At 56.0% G+C, this 23,299-nt stretch overlaps 2 protein-coding genes across 3 annotated transcripts in view; both read right to left on the bottom strand.

Moving 5' to 3' along the window:
* Positions 1–497: 497 nt before the first annotated feature.
* CAPN11 (calpain 11) lies at positions 498–13,420 on the bottom strand. Its single transcript, XM_027734998.2, has 22 exons — positions 13,377–13,420; positions 10,088–10,370; positions 9,424–9,493; positions 7,966–8,084; positions 7,691–7,824; positions 7,354–7,522; positions 6,866–6,949; positions 6,694–6,779; positions 6,411–6,485; positions 5,838–5,998; positions 5,589–5,758; positions 5,372–5,383; positions 4,896–5,107; positions 4,736–4,775; positions 4,401–4,466; positions 3,996–4,053; positions 3,842–3,906; positions 2,953–3,021; positions 2,744–2,822; positions 2,172–2,288; positions 2,038–2,096; positions 498–1,786 (listed from the first exon to the last, which is right to left on the bottom strand). The coding sequence occupies exons 2-22, from the start codon at positions 10,331–10,333 to the stop codon at positions 1,760–1,762; spliced, it is 2,118 nt and encodes a 705-aa protein (XP_027590799.1). The 5' UTR covers positions 10,334–10,370; positions 13,377–13,420; the 3' UTR covers positions 498–1,759.
* Positions 13,421–16,167: 2,747 nt separating this feature from the next.
* TMEM63B (transmembrane protein 63B) overlaps positions 16,168–23,299 on the bottom strand; it is a 48,154-nt gene continuing 41,022 nt past the window's right edge. For both annotated transcript variants that reach the window (XM_027735000.2, XM_027735001.2), the window contains 8 exons: positions 22,742–22,828; positions 21,151–21,216; positions 20,849–21,011; positions 20,578–20,683; positions 20,278–20,445; positions 20,022–20,137; positions 19,713–19,793; positions 16,168–18,687 (listed from right to left, as the gene is read on the bottom strand). In XM_027735000.2, the coding sequence (XP_027590801.1) occupies positions 18,511–18,687; positions 19,713–19,793; positions 20,022–20,137; positions 20,278–20,445; positions 20,578–20,683; positions 20,849–21,011; positions 21,151–21,216; positions 22,742–22,828 (964 nt within the window). In that variant the 3' untranslated portion in view covers positions 16,168–18,510. The remainder of the gene's footprint in view (positions 18,688–19,712; positions 19,794–20,021; positions 20,138–20,277; positions 20,446–20,577; positions 20,684–20,848; positions 21,012–21,150; positions 21,217–22,741; positions 22,829–23,299) is intronic.

Raw genomic sequence — 23,299 nt, 5'->3', positions numbered from 1 at the left:
TATAACTGGCATGGCCTCAAAGAAAGCAGGGGAAAACATCCACCTCCCACAGACTCGACCCAGGGTTACATTACCTCTTTCAGTCCTTTTCCAGGGTCCAGAGTTCCTGGCTGCCCTCCATTCCCAGATCCATGGTTAACTCCATTCTATCCAAGTGGATCCTCTTTCCCCTCAGCTTCCCAAGAGGGAAGCTTTCCTTTAAGAGCTTTTCTTTCCTTTAAGAGCTGTGCTCCCTTCCATCCCTCTTACGTGGTGCTGCTCCATGTGTCAGTGTTAAGACACCCGTGCAAAGGAAGAGGTGACTTTTCTAAAGTCCTAGGAGATATGGATCCCCTCCATCCCCACAGCAAGACCCACACCTGGCAGTGCTCCTCCACCTGTGCCCCAGGCTGGGCAAGCAGCATGACCTGGGCTTGGCTCTGCATCTCATCCCCCCAGCCCAGACCATGGTGAGCAAAGGGAGGATGTGATCCCCAAGTCACTGCCTGGACCACACATCTAACAGATCTGTTTATTTCTGGAGTACACAGTGAGCGGGGTGAGGAAGCAGAGCTGCCGGGCAGGCAGCAGTGGTTATTGCTGCAGGCGCATCCTCAGTGACAACAGGGGCCTGGGGAAGCTATAACTGCCTGCCTGCCTCTACAGGGCAAAGGATGGGCCCTCGCCCACCGCCAAGCTGGAGCCACCCCATTGCCCCAGAAGGTGAGGGGAGTGAGGAGCACAGAGAGGTGCAAATATGTTGGCACTGGAGTCCACCTACACTGGGCAAAGGAGCGCAAGGGAAGAGGAGAGTGTAACAATGTGGGAGGATGATGGATTGGGAGAAAAAACCCAACTGTGTGCAGAAGAAGATTCCGCCCCCCCCCCCCCCCCCGCAAACCACCATCCCTCCTCTCTGGAGGAAGGCATTGCTTCTTGGGTGCTGTGCCCCCCAGCCCTGCTGTGGGCCATGACCAAGGGCAGCAGATGTCCCAGGAGCTCTCAGGGATGGGAGGGGAGGCCAGGCTGCTGTAACCATGTAGAAAAGAGGAGCTTCTGCTGCGGCACTACAAGGTGGCATGTGTTCATACGGTGGGGGAGCCCCAAAACATTCAGTGCTTGAGTTGTAGGATTTGATCCAATGGTGGGCATGGGCAGGGGCATGGAGATGGGAGGGATGTGTTGAAGGCCACGCAGAAAGAGCCTGTGGGCTCCACGCTTTGGTCGCGCTTAGTGGTGATAAGTACAGTGCAAGGGCTTCAAGAAATAGAGCATGGCCACTCCTCCTACCAGAAGACCATGACGACTCCCCCAGAACCTGCTGCCTGAGCAAGGCAGTATCTGCTGATGCTCCCAGGTGTGGGTGCAGGGATAGACAAGAGAGGATGGGACAGCACTAGAGCAAGCAATATGAGTGTCCTCCCCCTCATCTCCGTGCAATTCCTGCCTCTCCCTGCTCTGCAGCTGGCCTCCAGCCTGCTACTGTGCAAAGATTCACAGGTACCACATGATGCTTGCACTCCTCCTGTTCTGGGGTGGGAGAGAGGAGGGGGGAGTGGAAAGAAGCCCAGCCCAGAAGAGGAGAAGGGAATCCCCTGCCTGCCTTGACCCCTGGTCCACTGGAGAAGGTGGTGTGAGGCTTCCTGGGAGGCAGGGCTGGTGGCTCAGCATGGAATGGAGCAAAGGGAAGAGTATCCTGTGTCCACGGATCCAAGGGGAGGCACTTGGAGGGGGCCTGGCCCGTTGGGGTGTCCCAGCTGCAGCAGGTCTGTCATGGCTCCTAGCCACACATTGTCAGCAGCAGCCACTGCGAAGGAGAGGGAGAAGGGATAAGCAGGGGCTGGTGCATTTTTGGCATGTCCTCAAGTGCCAGCTTTAAAAGCTCTCCAAGAAACATAGGGCCTGCAGCAATCCCCTTTTCTTATCTTGATCTTTTATGGGTTCTTGCCCTACCCAGGGGGATGGAGGGTTTTCTACCACCCACCCCAGGTGCCCCATTCACCCTAATGCCTTGTCCCCTTGTTTCCCACCCCACCTTCCACTGGGCTGAGCTCTCACCTCAGCGAGGTTCATGACAGCGGTCCCAGTGCCGTCAGGGTCCATACTGCGGAAGAACCCTGCAGGGACACAAAAGCAAGGTGAGCAACACATCCCTCTGTTCCTGCCCTCCCTGCCCCAGGGCCATCACTCACTGAACATGGCCTCCAGCTTCACAAGGCAGCAGACAAAGTTGTCGAAGTCCACACCCATGTTATCATCTGCATAGCGGGCCACCACCACCTGATGCAGCTTGTTGTTCAGCTTAAAACCTGCAAGGCAGAGAGAAGTCAGGACCCCCGCAGGAGAGGAGGGTGTAATTGTTAAAGTCCACGCACCCACACAAAGGGTCTACCAACCCACCCAAGGAAAGGCACCGTGTCCAGCCTCAACAGGAAGAGGGGATGCTCCCCCTGCAGCCATATGACTGGTTAGCTCACTGATCCACCCCAGGCCTCTGCTTCGCCAGGATGGGATTCTGCAGGTCAGAGGAGGACAGAGGCTGGGACCACCTTGCATGCATCCCTAACTCTGAGTCTCCAGCACTTGGCACAGCTGGGATGGAGAGAGCCTGGTGCATACATGGGCCATATCTCACTACAGCAGGTTGGTTCCAAGCATGCAGTATAGGCTGGTTACACTCTTCTCCAGTTACTTAGGACAGGACTCTGACAGCAGGAGCCCCTTACCCAGCCCTCATCCCAGCCCCATCCGTCCCCAGACCTACCCGCAGACTCCAGAGCCATGCGCATCTCATAGGAGCTCATGGTGCCAGACTTATCCAGGTCGTGCTGGCGGAAGATTGTCTGCAAGAGCATCACAGAGGACATGAAGGACAGGCTCTCCTGTGGCCTCCAGCCTGGCTGTCCCCTCACCCTGCTGCCCCAGGAGGGGAGCTACCCCTGTGCAGTGCACCATGCCCCCTCTCCTTCTCACCAGCCAGCTCCGGATCTTGTTCCACAGGATCTGGAATTCCACCAGCCCGAGGCGGGCACTGCCATCTTTCTGGGGAGCAGAGGGTCAAGGAGAAAGCAGCCAGCAAAGGGAGTGGTGCAAAGACAAAGCCATCAGATTCCAGCCACTTGAGGCAAGAAAAGCCTGGCCACACTTGGCCTGCCCAATTTTCCCTCCAGCTTCCCCTCTCCTGCAACCCAACAGGGAAATGGCAATGCTTGCACTACCTGTCATACCACTCCCTGGGAGCAACTGTGCTGCTGCTATAGGAAGCAAATCACTATGCTGTCCTAGGAGCAAAACTGGGTTGGCCTGCAGCAAAAAGGGCTGTTGTAGGGCCAGGTGGGAGAAGGGCTTGGAGGTGCTCCTCTGTCCTTGCCTGACCCCTCAGCTGCATGTCCTTGTGCAAGCATGACACAGGCCATGGCTCCTATCACTTTGCATCTCTCATCTTCAACAGCTGGACAGGATGGTTTAGGCAAAAGAAGCCCAAGAGTCCTCATTCCCTTCCAGGAGTGCCTCAAAGGCTGGGGAGCCCGTGTGAAGGGAAGCACAGGGAGCTTCCTCCTAGCAGGGAAAGTAGAAGGCATGAGTGGGACTGGGCTGGGCTTCTGGTGGTGGCAGAGCCAGGACCCAAGCAAGCAGGGGCACTCATGGCCCTTTTTTTTTCCCAAAAAAACCTGCTGCTAAAGCCAAGGGGTGGTGTGGTGGCACTGAAGCCATAAGGACCCTTTCCTGTCTTCCCCCTGTTGAACAGCCTCAGCATGGCTGGAGAGCCAAGCCTCAGCTCCCACAGAGAAGACTTGCTGCTGGCAAGCAGCAGGCTGAGCACCAGAGAAGTTGGCCCCTGCCCACAGCACCAAGAGAATACATCCATCAGGTTGACCATGTTGCGGCAGGAGTCCACACTGAACCCATCTGTCTTCAGATCTTTGTCTGAGGAGGAAGGAGGAGGTTGAGCACATGAACCAAAACTGAGCAGGCCCGGGGCACAGGGAGCAGGGGGTGGGAAGGGCAATGCTTACGTCTAGCAATGACTCTGTTCAGAATAGTCCGGAGCTCAAAGACACTGATTTCCATGTCCTGTAACAGGAGCAGAATTAGCATCACCCCTTGCTTGCTCTCCACCCCACTTGCGGCCATTCCCCCCTCCTGTCTAAACATCTCTGCCTTAATCACAAAACATGAAGGTGCAATTACATTTCTTGCATGCCCAGAAGAGTTTGGGTCACAGCTGGATGCCTCTTCCCCAAATCTGCCCCTGTCACACCACCCCTGAGGGCAGCTGGGCTGAGCTGTGGCAGAAATGGACCTGTCTGCAGGATGGGACTGAGTGACCGTGGACTGGGCTGGAACTCTCATGGCTAGGGATCCCATCTCATCCCCTCCCCAGGCCAGGGCCTCCAAGAGCTTGGCACAGCCATACCCACCTCCCCTGCCAGCTGCTGGAACATGTTCTTGAAGCCATCTTCTATGTCATCCTCAGTTATTTCCTCCTGGGGTGATACAGGCCAGAAGGAAGAGGTTAGTGGTCAAACCCAGTCTCTGCCCTGCCTCCCAAGCTCAGTAAACCTCAACTGGAAAAAGGAAGCTCTTCCTTGTTCTTCTCATCTTTGTTAATCCTCACATCCCTGTTGCCCTGACCCTGCCAGCCCCTCTCTAGCCACAATGATATCCCAAACTCAGACAGCCACCTCCTGCCTGCAGCTCCCCCTCCCAAGCCCCAGAGCCTCAGCACCAGCTGAACCAAAGTGGCAGCTCCTACCTCATCTGCCAGGTCTGCTGAGATCTCCTCATCCAGCTCCCTGGGGCAGAAAGGAGAAAAACAAAGGGATGAGCAGGGTCCCCAGCCAGCAGGCTGCCTGCAGTGGGGAAACATCCCCCCCCCTCAGACACAGGGTGTCCCCTCCCAGGCAGGGACTCACGCTGTGTCAGACTGCTTCTCGGTGAAGACCCGCAGGACGAAGTCGGCCTCCTTGTGTGGCTCGAAGGTGGAGGGCACGACGATGTACTCGCCGGGAGGCAGACGGATCTGGTTGCTCACCTCCCGCAGGTTGATGAAGGTCTCAGAGCGTGCCCGTGACTGGTTTCGCAGGAAGAAGTCCTTCTTCAAGTGCACGTTCTGAGTGCCCTGGGCCTGGGGGAAGGAATGCGCTTGTGGATCACAGCCCCACAATGGGGAGCACCCACGGGGAGTGGTGGGACCAATGCCAGCCCCCGTCAGGCAGGACATCCCTGTCCTGCCCATCCCAGTAGGAGCCATCCCTCCCTCCCACATGGAGGTGCCCAGCACCCACTAGCACCCTAGCCACTGCCCATGACAGTGGGTGCATCCACCCATTCTTGTCCACTCTTGGGGTCCCCTCCAAGAGGGGGTAGGCTCCAGCAGCTCAGGACATACCTCCTCAGGAACCTGCAGAGGAGAGAAAAGGAGGAAAAAATCAGAGTCCCAGTATCTGCCCCATCCCTTACAGCTGCAGGGAGCACAGGATAGGGAATATTAACTGATAGACTGGTCAAGGCAGGTGGAAAAGGTTTCCTTGAGGACTGGGGTTGAGACAGGACTGGCAGGGCTGAGCCTGTCCCAGGGAAGTGGCATCGGGACTGGCAGGGGTTACCTCATAGACAGCAAAGCCGATGGTGTGCATGTCACCTCCCACCCGCCGCTCCCGCCGCCGGTGCTTCTGCATCAGAGCCACCAGGAAGCTGCAGGCCACCTCATCATCCCCAGGGTCGTCATCTTCTTCCAGCAACTTGATCTTGAACTGGGGGTTGATCCAGAATGTGGCTGACAGGAAGAGGATGTGTGGATGAGACACTTGGCTTCATCACACTGCCAAGAGCAGAGACGTGGAGGCCAGAGGTACCTGGGTGATTCCTGCAGCCCCCAGCAGTGCTTCCCCGGCGCCACGTGCCCTCGAACACCTGTGTGTGCCATCTGCTGAGCTCATCCTTGGTGAGGGCATCGGGGGTCAGGTTGCAGATCTCCAGCCTGGAGAACTCCCTCATGAAGTCCCGGAAAGACATCCTGCAGGAGGTGGGTAGGGGATGAGGCCAGGGCACTGCTGTGGGGAGGGAGGACAGCACAAGCAGCCCTGGGCCCAGCCAAGATTTTGGGAGAATTAAGTGACAGTAAGATCTTTTACCCTAAACAGTGATAGCTTATTTAAAGCCTTCTGCTGGGTTTGGGAAAGAAGGGATGTTTACCCTTCCTAGGTGTTTATTTTGCATTTAGTTGGGCTGAATTTCCTTGAAAGGAGGAAAATTATTAACTAGATCAGATGAGAAAACACTGGCAAGCTCTCCAGTGCTGGAAAGCCAGCTCATAAAGGCAGGTCATGCGCTTCAGGTGAAGCATGACTGCAGGATCTCTTCCCAGCTCCTCTGCTCCTTCCCAGTCTGGCTGCTGAAATAGAGAAGCACTTTGCCCCGGCACTCACCAGAACTCTCCATCCTCCATCTTCAGCTGCAGCTCTTCCCTTTCATCAGGGTCAATGTTGTTCCATTCAGAGGAGCTGGAATAGCAGGAGAGAGACAATTAGATGAGGACTCCTCAAGGTGAATTGAGCACTTTGGAGCTGACCCTTAACTTCTCCCCTTTCCAATGCGAAGGGTACTGCACGCTGCCAGCTTCCCCTCAGCAGTGCCACGCGCTCAATTGCTCTGTGCACAGGGCTTGCTGGCCTGCCAATGGAAGATTGGCACCCCTTCTGTCCTGCTTACCCATCACTCCAGGCTCCAGTCCACTCCACCTGACCCCAGGGATTCCTGATGCGGATGAGTTGTTCCTGCTGACCCCGGTAGTTCACCTGCCAGGCACCAGACACAGGAGGTTGAGCCCATTCCACTGTCCGGGCTATGTTATCACTATTAAAGTCTAATCTAGCTAACTCACATCTCTGAAGGCTGTGACAGAATAGGCATGGCCCTTCACCAGCTTCTTGAAGGTCACTGCTTCCATATCAAAGGCGCTTGTGATCTGAGGAGAATGTGCAAGCTCAAGTCAACACGATTAAATAATGTAGTCCTATCCCTACCCCTTCCCTCCACTGTGTGGAGAATTCCCCTTGCAAAGAGAAGTAGCAGGTAGCAGCTCCCTGTGCTCATGGACTTCTGGCTGAGGACAATTTAAAGAAGTTTCCCTGCCAGAGGATCCTGAAGATCCATCAGGGAACCACCCAAGGAGCCCGTTCACAGCAACCGGGCTGCAGCACCACATGCTGTGCCCCAGGGCTGCCACACTGGCTCTGGAAAGGGTGCTCTGCTAAGATGGGGAAGAAGTAACCTCCCAGCGAGGGGACTGCTGATACAACCTTGGGCTGTGAGGTCTCACTTTGGCCGCTGCAGCGGCAGAACCCCAGCTCATCCCAGTGCACCACTTACGTCGATGGAGCAGCCCAGCAGGGACCCCCTCTCCAGCGCCTTGCGGATGATGTGGCCCATGTTGCGCGGCGGTCGCTTCAGGTCGTACATCTCTGCCACGCCGCCCGTGAAGTCCTCAAAGCCTTCGGTGGTGCTGCCCCCCGAGAGTGACTCGTAGCAGCCGTTCAGCCTGAGTGGTGACAGGGGCACGTGAGGAGACAAGGAGGTAGCACACTGCTGCTTCCCAGGCACCCAGCACAAGAAGGGCCAGCAACAGAAGAGACTCCCTTCCCTCTGCCCCGCACAGTGAGGTGCCCTGTCCCCCATCTGCCCACATGCCCACCACAGGGGTACCCACTTGGCATAGGCCTTCTCCAGCAGAGCACTCCAGAACTCGGTGCACTCCGCTGAGTGGACAAACAGGAGCTCCCCATCCTTGGTGGGCAGCTGGTCATCCACCACCACATCCACCCACTCACCAAATTGCCAGATCTGGAGGATGAGGAGAGAGTGGGGTGAGCTCAGAGCATCACATGGTTTGCTCATCCCTATCCCAGAGGGATGCCCTCAACCCACCACCCTCTCTTCCACCCCAGCCCACCAGCTGTGGAGGGCCAGGAGCCCCCAGCCCACCTGGAAGTGGAAGATGCCAGCATAGTCCTCCTGGAAGCTCTGTCCATGGGGCACCACGCGGTGCAGAAGCTCCTCATTGAGCGTGAGGGAGCCAATGGCAGCCAGCAGCCAGCAGTCACCTGGGGAAGGAGAGGAAGCCAGTGTGAGCACCCATCACCTCTCTATCTGGGAGAGTAGGCAATGGATGTTTAGAAGCCCATGTTGTGCTCGCCTTGCAAATGTTTGGAGCTCCCCAGATCAAAAAGTACGTGGGAAAACCAGAGAGGGTCCAGCAAACAGAGCACAGAGAGGCAGGCTTGCTCATCCTGCCCTCAGAGAGTACTAGCTCAAGGCAACATGGAACAATCTTCCCTGACCTGGAGCCTGTGTGCAGAACACCACATAGTCAGCCCCAACAGCCCCTTCCTGCAGCCATATATCTAGACCCTCCTGAAACTCATTCATATGACTGCCCTCCATATCTCAGACTGCAAATTCTGCAGTGGAATTACACTTTGCATTTAAAAAGCCGTTTTATCAAGCAAGAGGGTTAATGCTGCTGTCTCAGCTTCTCAATTGCAAGCAATGCCACCGCCCTTTTCCTTCCAAGTGCTCTTAACCACAAGTGCTGCTCCATGCCAGCACTACGGTTTAAATTCTTTCCCTTGATTCCTATTTCTCTTTTGCCTTTGAAGCCTTTCACACCTTAGCCTTGAGCCTGGATAACCTGTAACTGGGCTGTGGTTTGACAAAATGGAGTTTCAGATTTTTTAATGACCAGTTGAACACTACCACAGTGCTCTGGGCTGTTATGTGCTCCAGTTACCACCTCAAATTTGTCCTAATTACTGTATACATTAAAAGGTCAGCCCTGAAACCAGCATGCTATGTGTGCTTAGGTATATGATACTGCCAATCAAGTGATCCCAATCAGGACAACACTCTCGGTGGTACCAAGATCTGTTTCCAATGACCACTCTGCCAGCCTACATAGCCCATTAATATTTCTCTCCTTGTCTCAGTGCCTTTGCCTTGAGAGACACCCCTGGAGTCCACCCCTGGAGTGTGGACAAATCATCACTTGTACTCAATAGCTCTCAATTCCCTCCTGCCAGACTGCATTGCTTTGCAACCACTTTGTCACAACCAGCACATCCTCACCTCAATTTGTTACTGCCATCCAGCTGCCATCCCTCATCATTTACCAAAGCAGGGAGCTCTTTGGAGCAGCTCCTGGCATTGTTGTCAGCATGTGTCAGGCATGGATCCACCCATCATCTTGCCTGACCTCGGCATGGTCAAGCTGTGCAGACATCAACCCATTTTCGTGGAGCCTTAACCTGGAGCCACCAGGAGGCACAGGATGTCCCACACCTTCCATTTTCCAGTGCACTAAATGGAAAGTTGGGCCAGCCATTCAACCCTCCCCAGTCACTGCTCTCCCAGACCAAGGTCCAGGGACAGAGCTCAAACACTCACCCAGAGCCCCCTGGCAGATGTCCGTCCGCGTTGCACCACCAACGATGAACTGAGGGTCATCCACTAATTCCTGCAGAAGAACAGGATCAGATGCTGGTGCTGGAGTTTGGCAGGGTCTGGGCTTCAGCAGGGCTGGCACCCACTGCAGCTCTGACTCAGGAGAAATGGTATATGGTCCCTGCCATATACCATGGCACCCCATATGCCCTCTACTAGGGAAGGCTGCTTGACTGTAATTCCAAGGCCATCATGGTAAGGCAAGGCAAGATCTTCTGCTGTAGCCATGGGAAGACAAGGCTGGATAAACAAATGACGTTCCCCTTGCACTCGTGGCACCAGGGGATATATGCTCTCAAAAGCCCCAGTCACTGAGGGTGACACATCCATGCCATGACACCTAGAAGCAACAACAGAGCCCACCTATTTTGGAGCCCACAGTCTGCTGTCCAGAGGAAGCTGGGCCTGCTAGGCACAATGCTTCTCTGAGCAGACACCCACCGGGCATTGCTCCGGGAGCTTGGGAAGGGAAGCTATGCAGCACTCCAGGCACTTTGAGCACTAAGGGGAGCCAGACAGGGCCAGGCTGCAGATCAGCACACCATGTCAGTGCAGACATGCAGGGCAGAGATGCCAGCCCAGCCTGAGAAGCAAGCCCAGAACTTACCGATGGACGCTTCCACTCCACCCCCCGTGTCTTGCTGGAATGAGGCCCCAGCTCCTTGAATCCAAGGGCAGTGGGGCCAGCTGGGAACTGGGGATCCCTGAAGAGGGTGCCGCTCTCAATGCATTGCTGCTTGAGGGCCTCATAGTCCTGGTTGAGGTACTTGATGGCGTTGTTGTGCTGGCCAAGCCCCTCGGCTCTCAGGCGGTCTCTCTGTAGACGGGCAGCCATCCCTCCAAAGGGCATCATGGCCAGGCACCAGCAGCGCTGCCTTCAGCTCCACTCCCTGCAACAGAACAGGCATGGCCAGGCTGAGGCAGAGCCTGGTACCTTGCACTCCCCTGGGGACATCAGCCATCTCACAGAGCCAAACTTGAAGGTTGGATCCCCAGTTCCCCACCAGCCTCACAGCAGGGACCTTCTCCCTCACCAGTGCCCTGGGTCAGTGAGCCCAGCGGCACACAGAGCACTCCAGGGTGGGCACATGCACCAGGGAAACCTCCCCCGACCCCATTCCCTAAAGCAGCCCCGTTTTGAGCCCTGTCCTCCAGCCCGGCCATCACAGTTCTGCTGTCTTTAGGGGACGCCAAGGAAGCAGAGCGGTGTTGAGGGTTGGCTAGGAGGAAGTAGCCCACCAGCAGCTAGGTCACGGATCTCCCGTCCTGTCCCGTCCCTGCTGCTGAGCCCAAAAAGCCGAGCCCGGAGGAATTTCAGGCCCTTCCCGCCCCCGTCAGCCTCTCCTCCCGGCGCAGCTTTCCGGGTCCTTCCCTAGTCCCGGCTCCTCCTCACCCGGGAGGGCGTAAGCAGCCGCCCGCAGCTTCTCCCAGCCCCGGGCGCCTCTCCCTCTCCTTCGAAACCCGCCCCAGCTGCCTGAACACTGAGTCAATAGGGTCGGCTAGGGAGGAGCCCAGCGGGGCGCAGACAGCTCTATCTATGGGGCCGGAGGAGAACAGGGAAGGAAGAGGCGGGACGGCCCTTCTCGGCACACACACACGCAGGCAGGATGATTCAAGGCTCGTCGAGGGCCAGTGGAGCAGCCTGCTGGGAGACACCGGGAAGGGATGTGGGATGCAGCGAGGCACCCCGGCAGCAGGAGACCGGGGCAGGGCATACACCGCAGAGCCCCCACACCGCACCGGTCCCTGCCCTGGCCTTCCTCCCCGGGGGTTTAACCAGTAGCTCACGGCCAGGCGCTTCAAACCAGCAATGACACAGCTGCCAGGCATGTCTGGCCCTGCAGCCCTGCCCCACCGCTGTGGCGGCAAGTCCCAACTCCCCTCCCAGCGCCCAGCTGCCATCAGCCCCGTCCAGGCACCATGACAGCAGCCGGCGTTCCACCCACTGCACCGCCCAGGATGGAAGGGGCCTCCAGGGGCCGTCTGGTCCAAGCCCCCATGCAAGCAGTGTCACCTGCAGCAGGGCCATTGGTAAGGTGCCACCACCATCAGCCCACCTGCATCTGCAGCTCAATATGCCACACTCCCCAGCCATCTCAGCTCCTGCTTGGCAGGGCTGGTGCCGAATACTTCAGAGGTTTCTCCCTGTGAGGGAGTGGAACAGTCCTTGGGTAAATAACCCTGGAGCCAGCAACCCACTCAGAGCAGCCAGCTCAGATGCCAGCACTGGCCAGCAGCCTCCCTAGCACCCAGTCCCAGGGGAGTGGGGCACAGCCTTGCTCTGAAGAGGTGGTTTTCCTTGTCCTGAAGTGCTATGATAGCTAAGGGAAGGAAGGGAACAGTGAAAAGCTCTTGGCACATGCATAGGGCATAAATCTGGCTGCTAACTCGTGGGGCTGCCCTAGCCAGAAGCTTTTCAGAAGAAAAATCTAGTCTTCCCCATCATTCCGCCTGCCCTGGGATGCTCTAAACCCACTATCCTTCTCCAAGGCAGCGCCAGCCCTTCTCTCCTCTACAGTGGCCCCAAATCAATGGAGCTCCTCCCTCCAGCTCCTGCTCCGCAGCCAAACACCCTGGCAGTCTCTCCAGCAGCAAGGCACTCATTGCCTGCAGAGCTGGTGGAATAGTTTCTCCAGTCCCGGGTGCTGCCCAAAGCCCAGGGATGGCTGCAGGAGGAGGAAACCCAAGTGCAGGCACCCCCACACTGCCTCCAGTTCCCACCTTGCCACCTCCCCGGCACTCACAACACAACCTGCTGAGGGCCAGGGAACTTCCTCTGCCCGCAGTCCCTGACAGACACCCTGCACCCTCTCCCACCCTCTCCCACCCTACCTACCAGGACGGGCCATGGCTGCGGACATAGGGAGCTGTGTGCTGACACGGGCACTGTACGAGTTATTCTTAGATCTGTGGCTCAAAATACTCGGAAGGCTGTGCTCAGCGGCAGATGGAGGTCACACAAGCGCAGAGCAAGGAAAAGCATTTCAGAACCCAGAATGGGAGAGGAACCACATGGGTCCTTAAACGACAGGATCGGCTGCTGACACCTCCCCAGGATGATGCTGATGGACACTGCAGGGTCCTCCATGGAGGAGGAAGGGGTGTGATGAGACAAGCCAAGCCCCCAGGGCAGTTTTCCACAGCAGGTGACATCCAACTACAATAGGATGCTTTCCAGTATTGGAGGTACTTCTGATCCCTCCCAGCTGGGAGCAGAAAGATACGCTGGTACCTGCAGGGTCTCAATACCTCATGCACCTTAGCACATAATGCAAAACCCCTGCGCAAAATCACTGCTGAAGTCCAGCCAAAAATCTCTGCAGACCTCTGTTTTGTCAGCTGCTCTTGCAGATCAAATGAAGCAGGAAGTTCCCTTCCTCGAAGCCAGCCCTGACACATAGTATCCTGCCGCATACTCAGCTCGGGGCAAGAAGCCACTGCCGCCCATAGGGTCCCACACGGCTCAAGCAGCTCTCAGGCCCTTGCCAGCCCTCCGGAAGACAAAGATCCTAATTTCCCACAAGCTTCCCTTTATGTTCCTGCACCCCGTCAAAGAGATGCGGCGTTGGCTTTGGGGTCGGCAGCGCATCCTGGGTGGCCGCGGTACCCAGTTTACTCGCTGCCCTGACTGGGAAGCCACTGGGTCTCTGCGGATGCGTCATCTAATGTAAAAATCCCCACGGACAGAAAGGGGATGGGATAGGCAAGCCTGGAGAAGCTCAGAGAACAGAGGAAGCAGCCGGGGGAGGGGGGAGAGGCCAGTCGTCGGGCGGGCAGGGTTCCACCGCCGCGGGCGCGTTCGGAGGAGCCCCACCTGCCCGGCCGTGGGGAGGGCCCCGGGTACTTAACCCCGGGCCGGGGTCGGATAAGGGTGAGGATGGGGGGGATGGACTTACGGAAGCTGCCGCCGCCGCCGCCACCGCCCTGCCCGCTTCAGCCCGGCCCAGCCCAGCCCAGCCTGGCTCGGTACGGCCCCGCAGAAGGTGGAGTTTCGGTGGGCAGGATGTGCGAGCAAAGCCGGGAGGGCGGTGGGAGGGGGAATTAAAGGAGCAGTGACAGCTCACAGACACTAGAAGGGGATGTATCGGGGATGCTGGTGCGGTTCTGTCTGTTGTCACCCTCTCCCAGCTCCCGGGGATGGAAGGGTACCGCCGGGATGGGCCCGCTTCTTTACCATTCAGAGTAAAGTGTTCGGTGCACACGGAAACCGCGCCTGGAAGGAGAAGAGGAAGCAACTTTCCCGTAGGAATGGGTTTGAGGGTGACTGCCCCACACTGCTGGCAACTCAGCTTAGCTGGGTGAGCTCTATACTGCACCTTGTCCCAGGGCTTATTGACCTTCTGGTGCCATGGCTGACTATGGTGGTCCCAATGGGTTTCACACACTGTGGGGTCCCTTCTTCTTCCCTTATGTCTGGGAAGGCTGTGCCTGCACCACCTCACTCTTACAAGCCCAGGGACTCATGGCTGGCAACCCTGACACCAGCTGCCCTGGCTTCCCCACCAGCCATGGCAGTCATGGCTGGTACCCATCCCACCAGCTGCTCTCTGTTGCCGGGTGCCAGCAGGGAGGTCCCCCTGCCCTGTGGCTTCCCGCAGAGGGGTTGCCCCTTCGTGCCCTCTGTGACTCATGGTGCAGCAATGCTGGGTGGTGCTGTTACCAGTGGGCATGGCCACAGCAGGGCTTGGCACAGCACTCTGCAGCCCTGTGTGGTGCAACATGGCTTTCTCTGGCATGGCATGGCACAGCTCGGCCTGGTGTGGCTCAGCACAGCATGTCTACCATGGCCTGGCCTGGCATGACTAGCTCAGCTCAGCCTCATTCCAAGGAAAGAAGCTCTGCACTGCCATCCTTCTGCTGCCAGGGCTGGACAGGATGATCCCAGCAGCCATGGGACTCCTCCTCCCCTGGTGCCTGCTTGCAGCTGGGGAGGCTGTGCCTGTACAGCCTCACTGCAGCAGCTGGCATTGAGCCTGTGGGAGCCCAGGCTTCACACAGCACCTGCTTCCTAACTCACCGTGCCTTGCTCCAGGGGGTAAATCCTTGCTAAGCAGGGAGCAGGTTGCACATGGGTATAGAAGCTGTGTCCCTTGCCTGTGGGAAAGGCAACCAGGACATATAAAACTGGCTGTAGCGTGGTCCTGCTGCCACATCCAAAAGGGACCACTGCGGCCCTGGCCAGCACCCACCAGAGCTGCCCTGTCCCATCCCTACCTAAGGGGAGCCTGTCACAGGCAGATTATTCTGCCCACCCTGGTGTAAAGGAGGCTCTGGGGTGCCCTGCTCTGGGTTGTTGCAGGGGCTGCTCCCTCTCCTCAGCCAAGGGCAGCTGTGTCAGTGCCTGCAGGCTGGAGACATAGGGGGTTCCCTGCTGGGGTCACTCTCCAGCTCTGCACGGAGCTACAGGCAGCACCATGCTTTCAGACAAGGAGCAAGAGGCTGGAGCAGGAACAAGCACATTGCCTGTGCTTGTTCCTCCTTTGGACTTGTGCCCAAACAGTTCTTCCAGCTTTTTCTCTGGCCTGGACCACCACTGACCACCGTGCCTGCTCCGCTCCACCCAGGACAGTGCCCCTCCTTGTTGTGACCCCATTCTCCTGTTTATCTCCTGCCCTTATTACCCCTCAGTGGCCTCCAAAGCTGCTTTCAAAGCTGATTCCTGGAGCAGGAGACAGCTCCTACATAATCCTGTCACAAAGGCTGTCCTGCATCCTGCCCTCTGTGCTTGGGAGCAGTTTCCGTAAAACACCTGCACAAATACCTGTTCAATTTCATTGTTTCCTTCCCTCAAACTTCCCTTTGCAGCAATGGCTGCAGGGACTTGGCAGCAGGCACAGTTTGTCTTTCAGTCTTCAGTTCTCTTTGTTCTTAGGCATTACCTCTTCCCTATCCTTTGGCTGTGGGCTGCCAGGGGGAGAGTCTTTTGTCCCCTGCTGATGCTGCACCACTGGCACACGAAGCTACGGGGCTTGAACACAGCAAGGTGAGAACAGAGCTGGGGTCACTTGTCCAACTCTCAGCAGCCCGCCCCAGGCCTCGCCTCTCCATTGTGCTGTCCTCCGAGCAACAGCCACTGTACACAGTGTAATGAGCATGCAGCAGTTGCCCGGGAAGCATGCTGGATCCAGCCTGCACAGAGAGCAGCAGGAAGCATTCTGGGGGCTGGCCCAGCACTTGGGATGGCTGACCTACAAGCAGCATCACATGTCAGGAAAGTGCTCCCAGCCAAGCTGTGCTGCAGAGGTCTAGCACCTCTCATCTTTTCCCAGAGGCCTTAGCTGTCCACCCAAACCAGGTGTCTAAGTTTCTGAATGGATATGGCAGGAGTGGATACGGAACTTGCTACTGGGACTGTAGAGGTGGGCTGACATTTGCTATTGAGGCTACCAGCAAAACTCCCCTACCACACCATTCCCAAATCATCTTCCCCCATCCCAGCCTCAGTGCATGCAGCTCCCCATCTACCTGCTTTTCGCAGTGGTGCCTCTGCAAGCCAGAGGAAAAGCTCACTTGTGCCAGGAGTGCCTGTGATCCAGGGCTGGATTCTTGGCAGCAGGGCAGCGCTTGTGCTCACACATGATCCCCCACTCCTTTTGCACCACACATGCTCCTGCAGCCCTGCTGCAGCTGGGTCCTCTCCTCCCAGGTCCCAGCCCCCAACCCGTTCCACAAAGAAAAGACTTCAAGAACAATAGCTCCTTTTTTTCCTTTTTTCTTTTGTACACAAATATATACAGGGTATTATACACATCTCTACACAGACAGTGCCACTCAGAACACACAGCTCTGCACGGGCAGAGCCCCGATAGGTGCAGAGGCAGCCCCGGGCCATAGCCGTACCTACAGAGACCAGAGCATCCCAGCCCACCTGCTGGAGGCAAGGGCAGTAGGTGGGTGCAAGAAGGGGAAGCAGGATCAACATCCCCCCTGCCCCAGCCTGAGAGTGGACCTCGAGCAATCAGCTCACATGCTCATTTCATTCCTAGCCAATAGCTGGAGGGGATGGGCGACTCTCACCATGCTCCTTCGCACCCACGTGTGCTCCAGCCCCAGCTGAGCCCTGGGAGCTGGGGTGGCCTGCCCTCCCCATGCACTGAAGACCCACATCTCCTCCCCTCCATCCCCTTTCCTCTGGGCCTGGGATTCTTATAGAGGAGGCATACAGGAAAGTCAGCTACATCCTCCTTGTAACAGCCCCCACATGCTCTCTGTGTGTCTGGCTCCCTTCCTCCAGTGGGGAGCAAGGAGGGAAAAAAGCCATGGGATGTGACCACCCTTCCCGGCAGCTGAGATGAGCAGGGCTGACATTTCACTTGTTCAGGCCTATTAAAGTGCTTGGAGCTCCAGGGCCAGCATGGGTGATAGAAAAAGTAAATGACTGTCCACTTTCACTCAGCCCCATGAAGCCCTGGAGGGCACTGCCCCAGCGAGCTGGTGCAGCACCCACAGATGACAGGCAAAGGGAGGGTGATAGTGTCTGCAATGAGCACCAAACAGGATGGTGGCAGGGTTGAGGGAAATAAATATAGCTAAATAGCAGGGGGATTTCTTATTTTCCTTTACATTTTACACAAGGGGAAGGGGGAAGCAATTGAGGGCAACTGATCCTGACCACAAAAGACCTCACGAAGAGCCTTTAAACAGGGTCAGTCCTCCCTGCAGGTGCCAGGGGCTCCAGTCCACCTCTCCCATCCATCCTGTTCTTTGCCTGCCTCTGGGACAAAGCTATCAACAGGGAGGGGGCAAGGGCAGAGGTAGGAGAGGAACAGCCCCCCTCTCTGGCTGGGCGACGGCAGGGGAGCCTACACCAGTCAGGGCAGGTGAAGAAAGTCAGCACAGCCCAATGAGGCTTTTGTGCTCCTGAAGATGGTGGTCTTGGTTGGAGAGGGCTCCCAAGGGCTGCTTTCCCAGGGCTCTCTCCCTCTTTGACCACCTCAGCTGGGGGAAGACCCTGCAGCAGCTCAGGGAAGGCAGCCCATGGGGCCCTATGACAACCAGGCAGTGCTGACCTCACAGCGTGTTGAGGGTCTGCAGTCTGAGACCCTTTCTCCCCTCTCCCTAGCACCCAGGAGACCCCCATTACAGCCCCTCCACCCCAAGCCTGACCCTGCTGTGCAGACACAGGGCAGCAAAGGGAGGGTGCAGTACCACATGGGGGTCAGGTTGATTTCTTTGAAAGAGAAGTAAAATGTGCAAAGAAAAATGCCATTTAACATGATGCTGCAATCCCCTGTCTGTGCACCTGGGGGAGGAGGAGACAGGACCTGGGGAAGAGGCTGCCTGCGCCTCCTGCTGCCCATAAGAAATGCCCTCAGCACCCCTCATCCTGTGGGGCGATGCCTAACTCATGCCAAACCTGCATCCCTTACCTGGGATGATGTCACCCTTGACCATGAAGCCAGGCTTTACCGTCCCTGTGGTGAGGGAGAAGTCTGTAACAACCCCATGCCTGGACCAGCTCCTGGCATGCCCCACCAAGTGGATACTGCAAGGGGTTGAGAAAGGGCACACGCAAGCACAGGGAGAAGGTGCAACAAAAGCCACCCCCTTCCCTAGGTGGGGTTTCCAATACACTGATTAAAGTTTTTTGTTTATCACTTTCCTGCAAATCTAATAAATTATTAGTGTTTCTCACCAGGATGACAGGCAACAAAGTGGCCTGCTAAGAAGACCCCAAATGTTCCCCTTATGCCCCTTCCCACAAAGCACCCAGCCTTGCAGGTCCAGGGCAGCACTGTAGGGGTCTCATTCCCCTTCCTCTCAAGCCCCTAGGATTCTGGGGTCCAGGGACATGTTGAAGAAGGTAGCTAGTAAAGAGCATGCCTGCTGAGCAGCCGGGCTGGCACAGGGGTGGAGGGGTAGGGAGATGGAGAGCTCGCAGCAGGGCCCCTGCCCTCACTGAAGGCAGCGTCCCTGGGGGGCAGGCGGGCAAGGGCAGCGGCCAGCACCCTCGGGTGCCTCTCCCCAGGTCTCCATGTGCACAGCCTGCCCTGCTCCTGGGCCTCCTTCCCCTCCCACCCTTTGAGGTCCCTACTGGTGGATCTCATTCTCTATCAGGCTGTCCTCACACGACTGGAAATCTGTGTCGTTCATGCCATCGGCATTGATGAGCTCCTCATCCTGCGATCCCTGCTCTGATCCCTGCTCCTCCGACTCTGTTGCTTCACCTTCTGGCGAGGAGTCCTGCAGCACTTGGGCGATGTACTTCTGTCAGGGTCCGGCATGGAGCAGGAGAAGGGTGGGGAGAGAGCAGAAACACAGGTCAGTCTGGGGAGCTCCTCCTGGCAGCAGAGCACAACACACAAAGCACCATGCACGAGGCTGAGCTCGGTGATACGCTGGGGGAGTGAGGAAGGGTCCAGACTCCATGGGATGTGCCAGGAGAGGGGGTAAGAATGGGGCTGGTTTGGCTCTGCAACACTGGATGTGCCAAACCCCAGCATTCTGGGACAGGGAACCTGGGCTGCACTCTTTGGAGCCCACATGGAAAACTGTACTGCCTTTTCTGCCAGTAGATATGTTCTTCTGAGGCTCTGCCTCAGAATCCCTCCTATAGGGATTCTCCTTTTGGTGATATGTTGCTGCTCTTAGGTATATGGAGATTAGGAGGAAGCCTGGATTACGTGTGCACACCCTAGCCCTGCTCTCCCGAGGAAGCAGGAGGGTCTGCTTTACCCCATCTCTGCAGTTCTGTATAGACCCCAACTGCAAAAACCTCGTGGAAGGAAGCAGTTGGAATGAGCCAGTGAGCCAAGGAGAAGTTCAGAAAACTCCTCTGGGATCTTGGAGAGTTGGACAGGGGAGAGGAGAGTCCCCAAAGCACTTCCACAGCCTTCAAGGCAATGCCCATGGAGACGCCTTTGCGTTGGCACTAGGACCAGCCTGGTGGGTGATGGCCGTTGCTGGCGAGCAAGCGTGCAAAGATGCAGAATGAGAAGGGAGACTGACCCAGCTGGATTCACTGTCACAGCCGAGAGAGAGGCAGAAAGTAAACGCACAGCATCTGAGGAGCAGTGGGAAAGGGGTGTGTGTGTGGGGTTACACTTCATCACCCAGAGCAGGTGAGGGGCACAATGCCCAACACTTGCCTCCCACCCTCACTGGGAGGATCCAAGTGCTGATTCAGAAAAATGAGAAGTGAGGAGTGAGGTACCTGGACAGGGAGTTACCTCCCCCTTTCCAAACCCAGGTAAGGAATGTGCCAGGGCATGGAGATGGGGACAGTGACTCACAGCTGACTTAGGAGCTGGCAGATTGGTAGCAGGTCTCCCGTTCTGCCTGTTGTCCATGGCATCCACCTCTGTGTGGTCAATCTGGAGAGGAAAGAAGAAACTGAGAGACTGCCAGGGCAACACATTTGCTGTCCCACCTCAGGAGCAGCACACAGGCAGCAGGGACAGCCTTGTGACTGTGTCCTCTGTGATGCCAGGGTTGAAAGGCTCTGCTGAAGGGTAGGCTGGGACACCCTCAGAGCCCCTGCTGTTTTAAGGCTGAGCTGCCCTCTCAAGAAGGAGGGTCCCACGCCCAGCATTCTGCCTCACCTTGTAGTTGTGAGCGCTGAGGTATTTGAAGTGCCCAAAGCAGACGTGACACAGACAGATCACAATGGTGATCACGAGGACCACAAAGGTGAACATGGAAGTGGGGGCCAGGAACCCTGGGACAAAGGAAAACCAAAGTGGTGGTGTCAGAGGGATTGTGACTGTGCTCCGTGGCTGGGGGCTGCCAGGACCAGAGCCTGGCCAGGGAAGTGGCTCTTTAGGAGGCCAAGGGCTGGCATCCCAGCCCAGTGCTCACCTATGCGCACGGTGGAGAAGAAAAGAAGCCAGAAGAGGCAGAGGATGGGGGCTGCCACTACCTGATTCACAGCCCCTGAATGGATCTTCTTGTCTAGCTTGGCAGGCAGGTAAGCATAGTACAGGTTGTATCGGTCCACCAGGTGCTTAAGCAGCATGTACATGAGCCCTAGGAGAAAGGGAAGGATGGCAGCAGAGTGGGGAATCAGCTTTCCTAGACTGAGAGAGACTATCTCCCCCACATCAGCCTTCCTGCCTCCTCTCTGTCTCTGACACAGGGAGGCAGAGTGGTATCATTTACCAAAAGGGACGATAATGGGGCAGGTGATGCTGTATGTCATGACCACAGTGAAGACGCACATCATCCAGGCGTAAGCAGCTCCAAACTGGAACTCATAGGCTTGGTGCTGCAAGAGGGAATGGAGACCCATCAGCAGGACCCTGGGAGCTGAGTGGGTATGTGTAATATGCCCAGTTCTACACACACCACTGGGCAAGCCCCATCAGGGTCCACTGCAGCAGTCCCATCCCCGGGTGCAGGCCACACCCCATCCCCTCAGCCCCGTACATACTCGTTTGACGTTCCTCCGCTCGGCCGCCGAGCGGGCCAGGCAGAGGCGTATCATGTACATGAGCAAACCAGGGATGCGCAGCAGATCCATGGCATTCCCGATGAAGGCAGAGGCGATGACATAGTTGACAAAGAAAGCCCCATTGTCCGGCAGGAACACACACCTGGGGAGGTGCAGCAAGAGCAGGCTACAAGAGGAGCTCCCTCCTTGCAGGGTAGCAGCTGGGAGCCCCCAGTACCTTCGGGTGCCAACAAGAACCATTCCCCACTGTAAAGAAAGTCTTTCTGCTCAACTCCACTTACTCAAATCGCACGGCGGCTTCAGCGAGGAACTTTTTGTCAAACAACCAGCGGAAAAACACATCCAAGCTGTGGGATAGTAGGGCGAAAAGAAAAGAGGGACCATCAGAAGCAGCAATGGACAGACACGTACATGGCAAACATGTGGAAGCTGCTCTAGAAGGATCAAAAGCTCTGACCATAAACTATTTTGTTCCCTCTTGGGACGTGTCACCAGCAATTATGTAAATCAGACACTGGAAAACAAAACAAAGCAAAACAGTGCAGCACTCAAAAAGGGATGTAAAGCTTCCCGCTTGCGTGTTCTTATCCCTTTGCCCTGATCCTATCAGTATTTTCCTCTCTCCTCTGTTTGGGCACAACATCCATGCAAGGAGCAGGTGACTGACTCTACAGAAGAATGTGGTTAGGTACAAAATACCCTCCAATAAGAGATTAAAGAAATCCCTTAGGAGAAACAAATCCCATTTTCCTAAATTCTGATTTTTCGATATAAAACCATCCCATCCTCTGGCACTGGTGGAATATAGAGTTCCAGAGGCAACAGCAGGGGGATTGACTCCTCAGAAGGGTGGACAGTCTCTTTAATGGTCAAAATGCAAATCTTCCAAGAGCATTTACCTGCCTAAGTTATAAGGTTACATGCAACTTGAAACTGATGGGTTATATTTTACTTAAGTTGTGGTTGTAGTGTGCTGGGTGCTTGAGTGAAATTCTTCTCCTTGGTTGTATGCTACTCCTGTAAACCTTTTGCCAAAATGCCTATTTTCTCACCAAATTAAAAGAAGTCTCTCAGGAAATGCATGTAGTGTATTCTCTTTATGTGAATTCAAGGTGTTAAAGAACTAAAGGCTCTGCAAGAGTTCTGTTGAGCGTAATCTCTTGGAGTCTAAATGTAAGTAAGTCACCTGGGAAGAGTGTGGCTTGACCTGGGGCTTTACACCCACAGTGTGTAAGGAACAAACTATCACAGTGAGAGTTTCCTGTCCCGCATCCACTCCCCAGTTTTTTCTTCCTCGTGCTGTTCCCCTACTTGGCCCCTGTTCAGTGCTCCAAGACCACACCAATGGCTGGCAGGTGATGCAGTTTCCCACACGGCAATTCTATAAACTGTGCAGGAGATTTGGGGCCCACATCCAAACAGATGAGCGGTGCTGCACACCCACTATCCCCCCCAGCCAAGCAGTGCAACCTACTCAAGTTCTGGCTCAAATAGAGAATTCACTAGCTTTGTGCAAAATTCAGAGTGCACACTGAGCACAGAAGCGGGGAGCGCCTCCTTCACCAGCAGACCCCGAGTGGACTTTTCATATGCATCCACCAGCCACGCCAACTTTTGCTGCATTATTTGTAACACCATGGCACACGTCACTGCATCTGCAGATTGAGTCAGTAAGGTCCTGGAGACCCAGACATGTATGGTCTGGCCTGTGCCCCCCAACCAGAACCAAACACATTTTCCCAAGGGGATGGTGGCCAGGGCACCAGTGCAGTGAGGAAAGAATGTAATGCATATAACAGGAGAACAAGCAAGGGTGCATCTCAACCCTCCCCATGCTCCAGGTCTCTGCACTTGCCTTCCCAGCACCCCTACCTGCTCAGGCCCAGCGATGGCAACAGCAAGACCATGAAGATGAGGAAGGTGTAACACTTGTGCATGGTTGTCCTATTCTCTCCAGACCTGAGGGTAGAGAGGAAGCCATTAGCCTTTCACTGTCACCCCACCAGCCCCATGAGCTGTGCTCCTATGGGATTTTCATCAGTACTTCCCAATCTCTAATCTGATTCCCATCCTGTCCACTATTGGTACATGAGTATGTCCCTTTTCCCTACAGTACGTTTGAAATCTGTTACCAAGTCCCAGTTCCTTCCCCCTTGTCTCACAGGCTGTGCAATCATCTCCCTTGACCTGCAATCCTCAGAGCTGGTGACAACCTCCCCATCAGCCTCTGCAACAGAGGTCAGAAAACAAAGCTTACATTGCATGTCCTGTGAGGAATATGCTTCACAGGCAGCTCATTTCTAGTGATCTGCACTTTGAATACCTTCCCTGTAGCCAGAAGCTGGAGCAGTTGAAACAATTTTCCCTTGGAAAAGCTATGACTTACACATGGGTACAGGCACGCCACCCCTGCCTGCTCACCTGAGCCAA

Source organism: Pipra filicauda, unplaced genomic scaffold (assembly GCF_003945595.2).
Source record: "Pipra filicauda isolate LSUMZ 115617 unplaced genomic scaffold, ASM394559v2 scaffold72_size3293161_pilon, whole genome shotgun sequence".
Lineage (NCBI taxonomy): Eukaryota > Metazoa > Chordata > Aves > Passeriformes > Pipridae > Pipra > Pipra filicauda.
The sequence above is the reverse complement of the archived record's forward strand: the minus strand, read 5'-3'. Positions and strand labels throughout refer to the sequence as shown.